At 44.9% G+C, this 17,145-nt stretch overlaps 1 protein-coding gene across 4 annotated transcripts in view; it reads right to left on the bottom strand.

The window, feature by feature from the left end:
- Positions 1 to 2,122: 2,122 nt before the first annotated feature.
- The window catches only part of Sulf1 (sulfatase 1), a 168,565-nt gene continuing 153,542 nt past the window's right edge, over positions 2,123 to 17,145 (bottom strand). For 3 of the 4 annotated variants that reach the window (XM_057790626.1, XM_057790625.1, XM_057790627.1), the window contains 3 exons: positions 14,427 to 14,569; positions 14,210 to 14,333; positions 2,123 to 4,418 (listed from right to left, as the gene is read on the bottom strand). In XM_057790626.1, the coding sequence (XP_057646609.1) occupies positions 3,595 to 4,418; positions 14,210 to 14,333; positions 14,427 to 14,569 (1,091 nt within the window). In that variant the 3' untranslated portion in view covers positions 2,123 to 3,594. Of the gene's footprint in view, positions 4,419 to 11,583; positions 11,618 to 14,209; positions 14,334 to 14,426; positions 14,570 to 17,145 lie in introns of all 4 variants that reach the window. The other variant, XM_057790628.1, reaches the window with a different exon arrangement.

The raw sequence follows: 17,145 nt of genomic DNA, 5'->3' as shown, positions 1-17,145 counted from the left end.
GACTTAGGGGGGTGCTGTAGCTCTTAACAGCGGTTTTGTGGGTCGCGGGACCCCACAAAGACCCAGGGTGAAGCACACAAAGCTTTGCTTGGGGATTTACTTGCCATCCAAAGATACTGAACAGTGGCTACACCCAGCCCCGCTCACTCCCGTTCTAGAGAACAGGAGTAGCCTCAGGTATGGTCTAAGTGTGGTGCTGTTTCTTTTTACTCAGTGCCAACACCTGTCATGTTGACAGTTGGGAGGGGAAGCAGCAGCTGGGATGGGGCTGCCAAGGCCGCAGACACTCAGCAGAGAGTCCTGACATCTCCCCTGGACAGTTGGGGAAAAAAAAAAAACCACATACACCGAGCAGCTGCCATCGCTAACCCGAAGTCCTTGCTTATTTCTGCTAAACGACTTAGGCGGGTAGTACTTCCCTATGCTCACAGAAATCATAAAAGATAGACTTCAAAATGAATTTAGGGTGGCAGGAGCCCTCAAATTCACCGTGAAGTTGAGGATGACCTTGAACTTCTCTTCCTGCCTCCACCCCCAAGTGCTTGGGTGGCAGGTGTGCAGTGCTACGCTGTCGCGCAGCACCAGAGATCTGCCCCAGGGTTTGTGAGGGCTTGCCAGGCACTCAGCCACTTGCGCTGTACCCTCCCGCCCTGGTCCCGACCCCGCACGGGCCCCAGCACAGTTTAGGTGTCCTTGAACATCCTGATCACTCCTGTTCTTACCCAATAGGGCTGTTTCAGATGGGCTCCTGCTGTGGGTTTTTCTTCTATGACTGCATGTATGTATACTGGGAGTGCTCATATGATGCACATGTGTCTGGTTAAACGGAAGAAGCAGAGAGCCTCTGGCCCTCTTTCTTCATTGTCTAAATCCATGGCAAGCGGGACTGGACCATGGCGGTCCGCCCAGTCCTTCTGCTGCCATCTTCCTCACAGATCAAAAGATCTGACCCCAGGCAGCCAGCCTCTAAGGGTCCTTCTGTCCTTGAAACAGGTTCGGAACACAGTTCTGGAGACATACAACCTTTTTGCATGGTTTAGACTGCATAAATATTCATTGAATTGTACCCAAACCGAGTTGGTTTTTTTTTGTTGTTGTTGTTGTTGTTGTTTTGTTTTGATTTGATTTGATTTTAACATGTGACCTGGGCACATTTTACAGGAAAGAAAGAAGAAAGGCACATAGGCAGGTTCTCTGCATATGTGGAAACTTTAAAAAAAAGTTGGCGGGAAAGCAGGATGATAATTACTGCAGACTGGGAAGGTCACTTAGGATGGGGTGAGGTCAAAGGGAAAGTTGACCAGGATACACATGAGTGGAAATATCACACTGAATCTCTTCTATATACACAACTTATTGGGGTTCTTAAAGAAGAAGCATGGGACAAAGATGTGTTTCTGAACACCATGGCCTCCAAACTTGTTAGCTCTTTATGATGCTGTGTATGTGTGCCTCAGGGACCAAGTCTCTGAATGCTTTGCTCTTGTTCTCCTTTCTTTTAACTGCTAATCTAGACATTTCACGGATTCTTAGCTTCTTATCTGAAGGCCATTCCAAGCAACCTTCTACCCCAGCACTTGGGATTTATTAGTAACAAATACGTGCCCTCAAAGCTCAGGGCTCCCTCCAAACTCTAAGGCGCTGCTCAAGGGTGAGCCTTCTTGCTTTTAGAAAAGTCTATCTGTGTCACCCAGGACCAGTGAGGGTGTTTGCAAAGCCTCGTGGGGGATTATCAATGCGGGGCCGCTTGCCTAAAAGTTAACCAGTATTTTTCTATGATGGAGATGGAGCTCTGGGCTCTTGCAGCTTCTCAGGTTACGTACAGAAGTGCTCCGCCTCATCCTCCTGGACTTCAAAGAGGCAAATCAGCAAAGGTCCTAACCCGAGAACGGTCTACAATACATGGGTCTGGGGGTAATTTGACAAGAATCACTAACACTTAGTCATGTAAGGTGAGAACTAGACTCAAGTTAACCTGTAAGGAGCATGTGGACCACAAAAGCTGACTGAAGGTTACTTCTCTGAAACAGGTAAAATGTTTCAACACCTTTTATTTCAAGAAATATTGCTTCTAGACTTTCCTGAAGCCAGAATTGTTCTATAAAAGCATCACAGAGCATGATATAGGATTTTCAAAAAACATAGTATGCTTCTTAATATCTTGAAATCTCTTTACAAAGCACATCATCCAGGACCATAAATATGTTTATTCTTTCATTCGGCAGCTGCCAGCCACATCTGATAAACAGCTAGTTAAGTTTAGTCTATGCACAGACTATGATGAAGACTTAAAATAACCAAGGATTCAATTATGCCACACGAAATTTTCTTGAAAAGTGTTTACCACAAACACTTAAGGAGAATACAATGTATCTCCATGTTTGAATTATTGAAAAGTTAAAAAAAAAAAAAAACACTGTCAAGCTAAACAACAGCAACAACAAGAAGACCCTGGGAAGTAGAAGAGGACAATGAGATGAGGTAATCCTGCGACTGGTCTCTAAAAGTCCAAGAGAAACAGGATGATATCCAGAGTACAGATTTTCAAAACCAGTTTTGAACTATGTCTTTTGGGAAAACCAGAGTTTGCTGACAGTTTTAAAAATATTCACATACCGCAATGTTCATAAAGCAAACCTTCCCTATGATGGGTTTAAGTGTTATAACATTCATGATTTCAGTTTAGTAAAACTGTCTTGCAGAAAGTCAAAACTACACACATTTCCCCAATGCATAAGCTTATTAACCAATCCAAGAAAGAAAATTAAAATAAAATGGTCTTTGCCCTGTCCCTTCTTTCAAAATTTAGTCGTATTGAGCATATAGTAAGCACAAAGAGAGAGCAGGTAATTTTTGTCTTGTTTATTACTTTTTCACTTATTTTATTTTTTAACCACCAATATCGTGAGTCATGCCTTTCTGCTAATCAATCTTAGCGCGTCGAGGTATAAAATACATGCAGTGTTTTCTCAAAAAAAGCATACATTAAACAATATGTGATCCATACTGTGTGTCATTGCCGGGGGTCTATTCCTTTGTCCTACAGTAGGACAAATAGTGTGATTCTGATAAGCCCACTAAAAAAAACAAAAAACAAAAAACAAAAAAAAAACAAAAAAATAACACTATCATCCAAGCAGACACAGTATTCCAAACTCAAAGTGCAAAAAATCATTGAACCAAAGATGATGATGTCGAAAAATTCCAGTGGTTAGAAACGAATCCAAACTTCATCATGCAGGCAGGGAAGGCGTGTTGACAGACTCACCAAGGGTGTCAAGCTTTCCAAACTTACAAAGGCACAATCCTAGCCATTTCGACTGGATAGACTTTATATACGCAAGTCCCTACAATATTCAAAAGATAATACTGTTTTAGTACCAAAAACAAAGCAACAAAACAGAAAATGCCCCCCCCCTTTCTCGTTTTGGGAAAACCGTGAGTTCCAGGGAGTCCATGTGTGAGCATTTCCCACACGTATCCCACAAACTTCTGCTGCACACGTGCACCCCGGGGAGCCCCAAATGCTGGCAGTTACGATTACCACCACTAGTTTACTAATAAAAACATAGAAAGGTTTGGGCAACATTTCATCTAATCAGAGGGGAGTGGGGAGGAGGCACTGCCTTCTAGGTTTGGCACCCACTCCTTTGTGCCATTCTTCTGCATCTTGGTCAGTGTTCTCTCTGTGTGGCTGGAATGGACAGGCTGTTCCACACTGGACACACTGGACACTCGATGGATGTTAGCTCTGTCAGAAGGAACACGAAGATGCCACTGATCTTCAAAAGCGTCCTCTTCCGGCTCCACATCCCGGGGACGTTCTCGTTGATGCCAGCTGAAGGGCTGCAGCCTGCGATGAGACCGGGACACCAGCTCTGTCATGGCATTGCCACTGATGTCACCTTCAGGATAGTGGATCTCTTCCCATCCCATCGCTTTTTCAGTTCTACTTGTTCTCCAGTGTTCAGAATTCAAATGATTCACTTCTGGAATGTCATTATTCCATTCAAGTCTTCTCTCTGGACTTAAAGTTGATCTGTTCAAATGCAGGATTTGGAGGTTGACTGGCAAGGTCAAGGGAGGTGCTTCCCCAACCATGTGACTTGGGTCTTCACCTGACTCTGCAGAGGCCATCTCTGCTGACACCAAGAGCTCAACAGAGGTGACTGAGAAACCACTGCTTTGAGCAGCTGGAGTCCCATTTGCTTTGTTTTGCTTGGAGTGAGGGTTCAACGGTGCAAATGTTGTGTCTACAGCCTTCAGGTAACTAGTCCAGTCCTCCAGACTGAGTCTAGGGTTATGTCTGTACTCATTGGTGTCGTCATCCACACCGGATAACTCCTCCAGGCCTTGCCAGTTGGTGTCTGAAGCAATGCTGGACTGACTAACCTTCCCATCCATCCCATAATTGTCCTCTGTGAAAAGAGAAACCGAGGGATTAGGGCAACAAAATGTTGTTGATTCAACTGGATGAGCAATGTAATTAATTTGAAATGCAATAACAAAAAGTATTCTCTCCTAGTATTGGTATGTTGAGGAGTGATCTTTACATACAAAGGTGGCTGAATGACAGAACTGGAAAAGGGGGTGACTGGGAATGTAAGTTAGTTGGCAAAATGTTTTGTAGCATGCACAAAAGCCTGGGTTTGATCCCTAGACCACATAATGCCAGATACACACCTGTAATCACAGCACTCAAGAGGCGGCTGCAGGAGAATGAGAATTTCAAGGCCGTCCTTGGCTACACAGAGAGTTCAAGGTCAACCTCAATACATGGAATATCATCTTTAAAGCCAAAATTGGAAAAACTATCCAGTAACTGAAACCCTCTGCCAAAGAAGCATGCTTAGTGGGGAAATGACACTTCCACCTGATGAAGAGACTGAGCCTGCCCACCTGGGTCCCTAGCTGTCCAATGGGAGAACAGTTACAGGACAAAGCCATTTCTACTCATTGGCTTCCAGAAAATTGAGAGCCTACAAGGTATTTTAAATTACTAGGCAAATGCTTAATGCAGTATCTGCATTTTGTAGTCTTTGGTACTCAGTGCAAAATCGATTTTGAATGCAAATAAAATTGAGCTCTTCAAGTGAGATGCTCAGACATATTTCTGCAGTTATAAGGCTCCTCACGGACGTCTGCTTCCAGGGAGCCTCTTAGCAAGAGGGTTTCGTGCGTGCACGTAGCACACCAGCTTTCCCTGACTTTACTGTGCTCAGATGAAATCTAGGAAAAGGTGCCCCAGACTGGTGAAACAAATTCCTCATAACTATGCAGCAAAAAGGAAAGTCAGAAGGCTACACAAAACCCACACCTTTGAAGGAACCGTAAGAGAGATGGCTGGGATCTTCAGGTCACCTGTAACCTGGAAAGAAAAGAAGGAATACCAAAGAATGAACCCAACCATCTCCTGCCCCCAGAGTTTGTGCACCACACTCTGGCATCAGCCTTGGGGAAAAGTAGGGAAGAGAAGTGAGGGCAGAACTCAAGGTTGATTTGAAGTTGCGTGGAAAGAAACGTCATCCCCACGTGTGAGACACTGTCAAGAGTCCAGGTGAGTCACGGCCCTGAAGGCAAGGGAGAGTGCTGGGAGGGACTCAAGCTGGAAGTCTCTGTAAAGTGTGCTCCAGGGAGAGAGGAAACGAAGAAAGGATAAAAGGATGCTTCCAGGAAGCTGGTGCGAGAGGAAGGGGGCAGCAAAAGGAAAGGCATTTTGGGTCCAATGGAGGGCATGTGACTTCCCCCACCCCCCAGCCCCAAGTAGTTAAATGGTAAAAATATTGTATATATTGGGTTATACCGACAGGAAAGATCCCCTTTAAGCCAGAAATCTCATAAACCCTACAAATTAATGAGATAAGAGCAAACTTAATCTACACACTATTACTCTAAAAGAAAATATTTCTAAAAGAAATAAAAATAAATAATAGTATCTTGATAAAAATGTCCCTGCCAATTTCAGCCACACTGCATCAGTGCTGGTCAATCGAGCATTCAAGGATGTGAAAACTGTCTTGGGTAAGAAAATAGTTTGTACTAAGAATCTTATAGCCAGCCAAGCTCTCCTTCAGGTCCCACAGCCGCAGGAAAACAGTTGGACACCCCAAGAAAACAAGGACAACTAATTAAAAGAATCTAACCCTTGCCAAGTTTCAGAGGAGGAAAACCAGCAACTCTCTTCATGAGGAAGGAGTGACAGGAGATGCAAGGTGAAACACCTGGGCACATACTCAAAGAAGCTCCCCCCAAGACCAGTCAGATGGACTGGAATAAGGACTTCCTGGAACATCATCGGCATCACTAAGGGACCCCTTTAGGTGAGCCTCCATGAGGTACTAGCTATGTGTATGACATGAGTGGACAGGGCACGGGCTGCAGTAATATGGAGATGGTCCAAATCTAAACGTACTATCCTCACATGCCTCCAGTCAGGGGTGATGATGAGAGCTGTCCTATAGCCCACCACAAGTGGGGAGGATGCAGATGGTCGCAGGGAACATCTCCCCAGGGAAGGCTCTGTGCACAGCTGGACTACACGGGGCTCACGGTGCTTCTTGGGTCTGGACAGTAACAGACTCTCGGGACTGGGCTCTACAGTTCCAGCACTAGACAAAATGTTCAAAAACATTTGCGGTTATACCGACAATCTGAGTTCAATTCCCAGCAACCACATGGTGGTCCACAACCATCTATGATGAGATATGGTGCCCCCTTCTGGCCTCCACCAGGTATACATAAAAGCAGAACACTACATAATAAAGAAATCTCTCTCTCTCTCTCTCTCTCTCTCTCTCTCTCTCTCTCTCTCTCTTTTAGTTTGAAACAGAAGATATTGACCAATTTGAACTGCTGAGTTATATATTTTCACACCCATAGAAACTTTCTGCTTCTTAGGCCAGCAGCTATTTCTTCTTTCTTCCTTTCCTTTCCTTTCCTTTCCTTTCCTTTCCTTTCCTTTCCTTTCCTTTCCTTTCCTTTCCTTTCCTTCTCTTTCTTTCTCTCTCCCTCTCTCCCTCCCTTTCTCCCTTCCTTCCTTCCTCCCTCTCTCTCTTTCTCTTTTGGTTTTTGAAGAAAGGGTTTCTTTGTGAAGCTTTGGCTGTTGTGGAATTAACTCACTGTAGACAAGGTTGGCTTTGAACTCACAGAGATCAGCCTGCCTCTGCCTCTGGAGTTCTGGGATTAAAGGCCTGCGCCACCATACCCAACTTCTGTTCCATAGTTTAAACAGGTACACTGTATATACAGCGTACTGCACAGACTGTTCAGAGTCCTGGTTCCATAGGGAATTGGCCGAGAAGTTGAGAATGAGGAGAAAATGGCATCAGCAAGGGAGGCTAACGGAGGACAGCCATTGGGAGAATTTCAAGCTGTCTAAGGAGAGTGATTAGGGGAGAGGCTGGTGCAACTATGCAGCTTCATGTCACCTCAACCTCCTCTTCATCTAGGTCCTTCAGATGTGAATATTTAATAACTGCTCAGGAAGCAGCTTGCTCAAGCTGACTTGGCAGCGTAGCAGTGATAGGAAGCCGAGACAAAGCAGTTTCCTATCCAATAAGAGGTTATTAGAAACCACTCAGTAAAGAAGCATTGGGTTCATGTGGTTTCTCGGGAGGATGTTGCCCCCCCCCCCAGAGCCCTGATGCTCTACAAACTGTTCTAGAAAACAGAAAGGAAGCGAAGGCGTCAAGACACCATTGGCAAAGCAAATACAGCACCGATGGTGGAATAAGACAGAAGATTTGCTCCCTTCACGTCATAGATGTCCACATCCAACTCCTCAGAAGCTGTGGACATCACCTTAGGAGGCAAAAGGGAGTCGCAAGTGTGACAGCGTCATGCATCTTGATGGGGTAATGTTTAGGTGAACTCAAGATAGCCACCAGGAACTGTAGGGAGATGGCCGTGTGGAGAAGCAGGACAGACAGAGGAGACTCGACTATGGGAGAGGGATGGAGGTGGAGAGGAACAATAGAAGCTCATGTTGCTGCCTTCAGAGATGAGGCCATGGTCGAGGAATAGATGAAGCCACTTAAGAAACCAGAAAGGACTGAGTTCTCTGAAGGACAGAGTTCTCTGAAGCCCTGAAATGAATGCAAGCCTACTGACAGCTTTAGGCCCGGAAGAGACATTTTAAACTTCGTGTCTTTGGAAACATAAGGGAATAAGTACATGTCACTTAGAGATGTGTCCGCAAATTTCTACAGTGACCATAAGAAACTAAGATCATAATTGAACAGTAGTGCCAGCACCAAGAGCAAGAAGATTATAGGCAGATCTTGATGGTAAGTGTAGGTTCCTTATAACCTCTAGTGAAAGAATTCAATATTCTATTAAGAAAAACATGCACAGCGACCCCCCAAAAAATTTAGTCCAGGAATGAAAGGTTTTATTTTTCTTAGCAGTTATATTCATATAATGTAACTTATTTGTAAATCAATAGAGAAAAATTATCTGGGCGTATCATAGATGCTGGTAATTAGTTTGACAAATTTGGTTTTCACTGATGGCAAAGCACTGACAAGAAAATGGATGACTGTTTCCTTAGTGTGACGATGGCAAACACACTCAGTCCCGAATTCTAACTCTCTCCTGATGGCAATAGCCTAAAAGCTCCCTCATTAGGACTAAGGACAGGGTGAGGTCACGATGGAAGGACAATTCACTTCTGAGACACTCTGCACAGGTAAAGGGATGGACATGCATGCACAGACACTTCAGCAGCAGCTGTGCAATCTCGAGTCCACATCTGGCGTTCACTTTCCAGATATCTCAAACAGGGATCAGTGCCCAACAATGGCTGCTGCTGCTGCATGTTAGATGACAAAAATGTAAGATGACCCTGGACCTATTTCAAGGTATCAAGCAAGTATTCAAGAACAAGGGGAATCTTTCCAGAATCGTACAGAGGACTTAAAGGGACAACAGTGGCCATTACATGATAGGAGAAGAATATCCTGAGGAAACTGAGAAGCTTTGCTCCATCCTTACACAAGTGATAGATGATATGGGAAGTTACTTCTTTGTGGTAGAACACATTGAGAAACACAGGCAGAACAATGGATCTGGGAAAAAATCCATTTTCAGTCATCATATTAATAATAAATAACTCCAGGCTGGAGTGGGGCTCCGGCATACAGTGCTTGCTCCAACACCAGACAAAATCAAACCAGCACAGTGAACGATCAGGCAGAAGTCACAACAGCCCGCCAAAGCTAGTTGGCTGTTCATCAGAGAGAAAGACAAGCAACTGCACAGTGGACTAGCTTTGCAAACAATGTATTAGCCAAATGACAAAAACCCAGAGAAGATATTCCCAGGACACGGTGCTGTTTGCAATAATAGTCCTCTCCCAGACAGACAACTCCCATCTAGATGTGCAAACTCTAGACAAACATCAAGTTAAGGGCATTTTATGGAAAAAACTGGCTGGTGGCCTATGAAATGTCATCACCAACAATGAAAAGCTGAGAAACTGTTCCAGTAGGCGACAATTTTATATGATATATGATTCTGGATTGAATCTGAGACCCGAAACCAGACACCATAAACACGACCTGATTGGAACATTTGGCAAGATGTGGCCTCAAAATGTGGATTAGATAATGGCCCTGGTTCATGTTGATGGCCTGCTTTTAGTTAGTGTTCGACGGGCATAGGTAAAAATGTCCTTGGGAAGCACACAGTAAAACATTTCTACACCAAGGGACACGAGACCTGCAAATGACCCAGAGCTGACGTCGAAGGCGTGTTTGTATGAGAAAAGAGAAGAAATGAGAGACGTGAAGCAAATGGGACACTTAGATCTATTCCAACAGCTTCTCTGTAAATGCCACGTTATATGAATATAGAACATTAAAAATTAGCAGACATTAGGGTGAAGATGTAGCCCAGCTGACGGAGTGCTCACCTAGCATACATAGAGCCCCGGCTTCAGTCCCCACATGATGGAAAATGGATGAGGTGGCGCGTGCTCATAATCTTAGCACTTAGAAGGAGGGGCAGGAGGGTCAGAAATTCAAGGTCGTCCTTTGGGATCACTGACTAAAGAGTTCCAGGCCAGCTTGGACAGTGCCTTGTCAGCCTGTTCTTGGGGACAGCCACCTTAAGAGTAGGCTTGGCTCTGTCTTGTTTATATTTTCTGGGGATGGCATAGGATTAGTACAGGGGCAGATGGAGGATGGAGAAGTAACCATAAAATGTCCCCAATAGCCCAGTTTTCTTTCTTTTTTTTCTTTCTGCCTTTCATGATGTCATTTAGCTTCTCTGGATTAATGAGCTGCTTCTTTTTTTTTTTTTCTTGCTGATTTTTTTTATTAATTAATTAATTTAATTATTAAAGATTTCTGCCTCTTCCCCGCCACCACCTCCCATTCCCTCCCCCTCCCCCAATCAAGTCTTTCTTCCTCCTCAGCCCAAAGAGCAAGCAGGTTTCTCTGCCCTGTGGGAGGTCCAAGGACCACCCACCTCCATCCAGGTCTATTAAGGTGAGCATCCAAACTACCTGGGCTCCCACAAAGCCATTACATGCAATAGGATCAAGAACCCATTGCCATTGTTCTTCAGTTCAATGAGCTGCTTCTAAAGGGAAGCACGTGAGATCCCAGATCAGGAAGCTGGTGGGAGGTATCCCCGGAGGCTCTCTAGTATCTCTGAGGAGGTATCAGAGTGGGTGGTGCCAACTAAAGCATCCTGCTTTGGTAGGAAGTTGGGCCTTAAGCAAGTGCATTACCTAGAGTTTGGACACACCAAAGCCCCAGCACTGATGGTAAGGACAGTCCATACACCCCAAAACTAGCACGTTTCAGGTAAGTCCTCCAGAGCCTAGGCTTAGCGTAGAAAATCAACAATGGCTGACATTTCTGGGTGATCAGTGGATAAGCTCCCAGGCATATGCCTTCCTCCATGTAGGAGAGAAGGATGTGGGTTGGGGGTGATATCAAGGTGAGGCTATTTATGAAGTTCCATGTGGCAGGACGATCGTTCTCATGTATGTTAGGAACTTGCTGTTTGACCCTGACCACCTTGTCCCTAACCCCTGACACCGTCTCTTCATTTCCCTCCATCCGAATTCTCCTTATGGCCACTGCTTTTGCCACCAAAGTTAATCAATGACTGCACACAGGGAAATTCTTTGTTTCTTCTGACTTCAGCCTCAGAGTGTTCTCAAATTTTCCCTTAGTTCTTTAATTTTTTTTAATTATTAGCAGTATTCTTAAATGAAAAACAAAATCTCTCAGTCTCATGCAGCCTCTCCACCCACTTGTGGAAACAAAACACAGGAAACCAATCTCCATTCTCCTGTCCCAGCAAATCCTTGCTTTAAAGCATCATTCAAAAAGCAAACAGGCAGGGCATGCAGGGCAGAGAGGAAATGCTCAGAGCTCAGAGCAGCATCTCGTGGGGTAGGGGGAAGCAGAAGGACGTGTCTGGAGCCAGGGACTTGATGGGAATGAGGATGGTGTTACGACACACATGCACCACAGCCTCCATTCTGTGCGAGATGGCAAGAAACTGAAGCGAGCCAAAATGACCGGTCATGCAGTTACGGGAAAGAGGCTGCTGAGAACGAAGTGTGAATACCTGTGTAGGTCATAGCTTCCTCCGTCTTTAGTTCCTGATACAGGGAAAGAGGAGAAGAGGAATCAGTTAGCTTTAGAACCCATAGGACCTTTCACTATGCAGCTTCCACGAACATATCTCAGTCCTAGAAAGAAACGTACTGTGTTAAATACAGGCAGCATCGACATCCAACGGAGAGTTTATTAATTAGTCTCAGAAGGATTGAGTGCTAAGAATAAAAGGCTTAAGGCAAACCATGTAAAAGGACAAAATGGGGGTGAGAACAAGAAAACAGCGAGAAAAGTGTTTCCAGAAGTTCATGTAATTCTGAGTAAATTAAAAATATTTTTTGCAGTGGTGGAGGAGTGGGGCGGTGCTTGAAAAGGGAGGCCAATAATAATCTCCCATAGGAGCAGTCTAGACGCCAGAGGGGGTACTGCAAGTGCACAGCAGTCATGAGGCCCCACCCGGCCTGTCATTTCACCATTAAGGACCCTATCGGGTTTCTCACAGTGGAACTGGTGAGTCATCACCGATAACATAGGGTCACAGTCAAACTGGCCACTCATGGCCGGTGACGTAGGGTCACAGTGGAGCTGGGAAGTCATCACTGATGACATAGGGTCACAGTGGAGCTGGCCACTCATAGTTGATGAAGTAGGGTCACAGTGGAGCTGGCGAGTCATCGCCAATGACGTAGGGTCACAGTGGAGCTGGGAAGTTATGGCCGATGACGATGAAGTTGTATTCTTTTGGGGAATGATAGCTTTGTGTAATATTTCTAGTGTGTCTAATAGTTTGGCTTAGATCCCAGGCCTTCACAGGTTGGCTTTCTCCCACTTTTTGTCTCTCTTTTTCTCTCTTTGATTTCTGGAAAAGGTCGGCATATAAGCAGGGTGTTTCCAAAGCTTCACGCTGAGTGAAGTAAGCATCCAAAAGACCCACTTTGCAGACCTGGTTCTTGATTGGGTCATTTTCCCTAAGCGTTGGTAGAGAACTGAGCCGTGACACGTTGCTGGGCTTTCTTGTAGGCTGTTTGATCTAGGACCCTTCGGTGATGGAAATGACAAGCAAGTGGACTGATTGTTTTGGGAGAAGAAGCTCATTTCTCCCTTCAAGTCTGTGGTCCCCCATCAGTTCAGATGTTTGAACACTTGGCCCCCAATTGGAGGACCTTTTTGGGAAAGGTTATAGAACCTTGGGGAGGTAGCTGGTGGTGGGCTTTGGGTGTTTATGATGTCACCGTGATTGTTGTTCTCCCTGGTTCTCCTTTGTGGTTCACAGCTTCCTGCTCCATCCACCTTGCCAAGCTCTTGCTGCTATGCTTCTCTATCATGTTGGGCTCTTATCCCAGGAACTGCAGAGCAAAACAAACTTTTTCTTCCATAAGTGACTTTTGGCCTTGATGCTTTATCACAACAACAAAAAAAGTAACTACCACCAAGTGACATGACCAGACGGCTGCCATTTTTATTGTTAGGGATGCTGGCTCTACACAGAACCTACAACCCACAGGTTGAGACTTGATTGCATTAAATATGTTCCATCTGGGATGGGGGAAAATGGCTCACTGGTTAAGAGCACAAAGTGGTCTTCAGGCAACCAGAGTTTGTGGCTTCCAACTGCCTGTAACTCCAGTGCCAGGTATAAGGACATTCTCTCTATTCAGCCTCTTCGGGGGATCGGACTCATGTGCACAAACCCATATACAGACACAGACATATGCACATAATATAAACGAGAGAGGAGAGAGAGAGCTTTGCAAGTCAGGCATTGCAACTTATACCTATAGTCTCAACACTTGGGAGAATGGCCATACTGGGCTACACAGTAAGTTGGAGGTCAGTCCAGCTATGTACAGTAAGACCGCATCTCACAAAGTGTGTGGGGACTCCTGCAAACTGCTTTTCAAAGCCAGTGACTTGAGCTTGTCATTCTGTCGGGATGTCAGGGTAGTCTCCAGTTCTTTTACTTCCCTCCAGTGAGTAGATGATATTTACATTTCTATAGAAACGATAGACAATGACTTTCGCTGGTGGGGCAAAGGCTGAGTAAACAAGGCAAAGAGCCACGTCCATATATACCAAAAGGAGAAAAATTCAGGTACACACACCGGGGCAAAATGGGGACATCTCAGCACCATCTCAGACTCCAAGTTTATGAGCTTTTCAAATGGGAGACAGTGGTAAAAGCACTGGAACTCCTTTGTCCTGGGCAGGGATTCAGATAGGGGTGGATGATTCCAGATGGTAACAAGAAGCAGGTCACTGTGTGTCTCTACCAAGTTACTGTAACAAGAGCTTCTGGTTTACTTAGAACTGTTAAGGGGGACCATAAGGAACCCCCAAAGCCTTGATCTCTCCTTCCCATGGATGCTTCTGTCAGAATTGAGGTCTTCTGATACAGTGGATGCATGCAAGAGAGTGAAGGGTTACTCACGCTTGGTCCGTCAGTCAACTCAGCTTCCCATCGCTGTAACCAGGTGAGAGAATCAGAAATCAAATTATGTTGGGAGCTTCTGGCAATGATTCTCTTGTAAGTGCTCTAAACTATATGCTTATGCACAGAAATGTTTCGAAAGGAGAAATCTTGATCATACAAAGAGTTTTCTAAATACAACAGAAAGAAGTAATATTTTCTTCCTTACCGATGTCAAGGCTCTTGGGTCTGGGGTTGCACTGTTTATACCCTTGACAGCTTCGGAGCTCCATTAACTGTATGTGTAGCTGGTTCAAAATGCCCCGTTCCACGGTGTGCACTGTATTCGTGAGCTGTGGACAGAGTGGTCAGGACAATGTATGTGAGCACATGATGGGTTATCCCATTTCCAACCGCTCTCAACAAAGGAAAGTATATTGTCTTACCTGATAAGGATCTGTATTCATGTCAAAATACTCCAGAAAGCCGGTAGCAAACTCACAAAAGAGAAAATTGTGCGTCTCATTAACTGTACGCAAACACCAGTATGTGTTATTGTTAGAGCTCGTGCAAGCGCAGAAAGATCCCACTGTCGGAAAAGAGAGAAAAAGAGCCCAGTGAAAAGAACGAGAAACCTTCACAAGCTAGCCGTGTCATTACCTCTTTACGAGCTTCAGGGTGGCTTTCTAATAAACACTGTGTGACTGGCTGTCCAAGAGAAAGGCATCCCCCGCCCCTTCATCCTGGGAAAATGCAGGGGACTCTCATAGGCTGAAGACCAAGGTCAAGTTGCAGGCCCCTGAGTTAGTTACGCTCCTTAATTCTGGAAGGCGGTGGTCTCCAAAATGGGGCGAGTGGTTGGAAAAGAGTGGGTATTTTTATGTTTTCTGAAAGAGGACAACATGGCTGTTTCATGAAACGACAGAACTAGTGTCCCCACTGTGCCTCTGGGCCACACAGCCAATGTCACAACTATGTATTGGGAAGACAGAGTTTGAGACAAGGGTGGAGCCCAGCTTCATGGAATTGGAGGTGATGTTATTTGTAGTTATGGAAGGCCTCTGTAGCCCTCTCTGTGTGTGCACAGGAGCACGCATGCTCACATGTGGGAGGGTTCCCATGTGCATACATGTAGAGGGCAGAGGACAACTCTGGGTGTCATTCCTCAGGTGACACTCGCCTTGCTTTTGGGACAGGATCTCTCATTGGTCTGGAACTCCCATACCAAAGCAGTCTACACTGGCTGGCCATAGTCCCAGGGAATTGCCTATTTTTCTCCCTAGCAATGAGAATGTAACCATGGTTACCAAGGCTGCTTATATGGGTCCTGGGTGAATGAATTCAGGTCTTCATGCTTACATGGCAAAGCACTTTACTGGTTGAGTTACCCCAAGACCTTTCTACAATATTTTAACATGCGATGAGATTTGACTATCAACACCTTTTGTACATAGAGAGGCTCCCTGGCTTAAATACTCGAAGAAAGTATTTAAGAGACATCAAATTTAAAAACCAGCCATCCATTCTTTTTCTTATAAAAATGGAGGGAGTGATGATGGGGTTTCAGAACTGTTTTCAAAAATATTTCTTAAAACATTTAAGATAGGTACAGTCAATGGAATGCACCTCTGAAGTAGAGTGCTTGAATGGCTTAGCTCGTTTCGTTCTCAAAGAACTTTTAGACACATTGTTGTATCCATAGCCACTCATAGATGGGAAAACTGAGGCCCAGCATCAGGTGACTGACAGCTGGTAGCGGGGAGTCCAGTTGGAAGGCTGACTTAGCTAGGAGACAACTGCCCTTTGAAATATCGAACACACTAACTCTGGCTCCGCGAGCTAAGGGGGATCTTTGAAACAACGAATGAGAGGGGATTATGGGTTCAAATATTTTAACTGACCAGATTTGGGGGGCAGTTAAAAGCTGAAGGGGAGGTAATTCGTGCTCCATAACTGACCATTACGGGCTGCAACCTCCCTGTTGCTGATGCCCCTCAACAGGGCTTACTTGCATCAGCTGGTGAACCTACACACATTACTCTTGCTGTGCCCAGTGTATGGATTTGGACCATGCTGCCCAGGCTAGCCCCAGTCTCAAGATGATCCTTCTGCCTCTTCCTCCTATGTGCCAAGTGAGTCTGGACAATGACATGTGTCAGTCATGATGGCATAGAGATTTTGGTCTTGTTGATCTCAACTCCCATGTTCTGTGTTCTCCACAGTCACCTCTCCTTCATCCCAGACATATCTTTACAAAAGAATATCTAAAAAAATGGAGTATATTTTCATCTGTTTGATTTTTTAATAGAAAGTACTCTCAGTATGCCATTCATAATTTATATTCATTTTATATGAATACTAAAATCCAGGCAACCAGCATTTTCTAATTTATATAGAAAATTTCCAAACCAGCTGGATGGTGGCGGTGCACGCCTTTAATCCTAACACTTGGGAAGCAGAGGCCAGCGGATCTCTGTGAGTTCAAGACCAGCTTGGTCTACAAAAGCTAGTTCCAGGATAGGCCCCAAAGCTACAGAAAAACCCTGTCTCGAACCCCCTGACAAAAAAGGAAAATTTCCAAATCAATAATTTAAACATGTTGTGAATTTATTTCATAAAATATACAAGTATAAAACTTCTGACCCCTGCTCACAAGCTCACTCTGCTGGGATGCAAATCTCTTCCATCTGGACAACTTCACTACATACAACTCTTTAGGTCTCAGCCTAACCATAACTTTTGTAAAGAGACCCATTGCTGGATATTGACTGCCCCTCCAAGCCCCCGAGCAGTGCTATTGGGAAGCAATCAAACCTTTATGAACTGGGATCTTGTAGGCGGCAAGACATCCCTGGGGCATACGCTTGATGATGACCACAGGGGCTGGGGGGGCTGCCTTTCTTCTTTCTCTCTTGGCTTCCTAGACACCATGAGGTGGATAGATCCCTCTATCACGTGCTCCCCTGTGACTCCCCACCACAGATAGACAGATCCATTTATCACGAGTCCCAAAGTAAGAAGACTGATCAACCAAACAAAACCTCTAAGACTCTGGGCTGGATTGAGTGTTTTCTTTTTCAAGTTGATTCTCTCAGGCATCATTCCCATGGTGGTGAGAAGATGGTTACCATGTGTACTATCTTCTTCCTCTCTAAAGGGTACCCT

The sequence above is a fragment of the Chionomys nivalis genome, chromosome 16, assembly GCF_950005125.1.
Source record: "Chionomys nivalis chromosome 16, mChiNiv1.1, whole genome shotgun sequence".
NCBI classification, from domain to species: domain Eukaryota; kingdom Metazoa; phylum Chordata; class Mammalia; order Rodentia; family Cricetidae; genus Chionomys; species Chionomys nivalis.
Note: the sequence above shows the minus strand (reverse complement) of the source record. Positions and strands in the feature narration are given on the sequence as shown.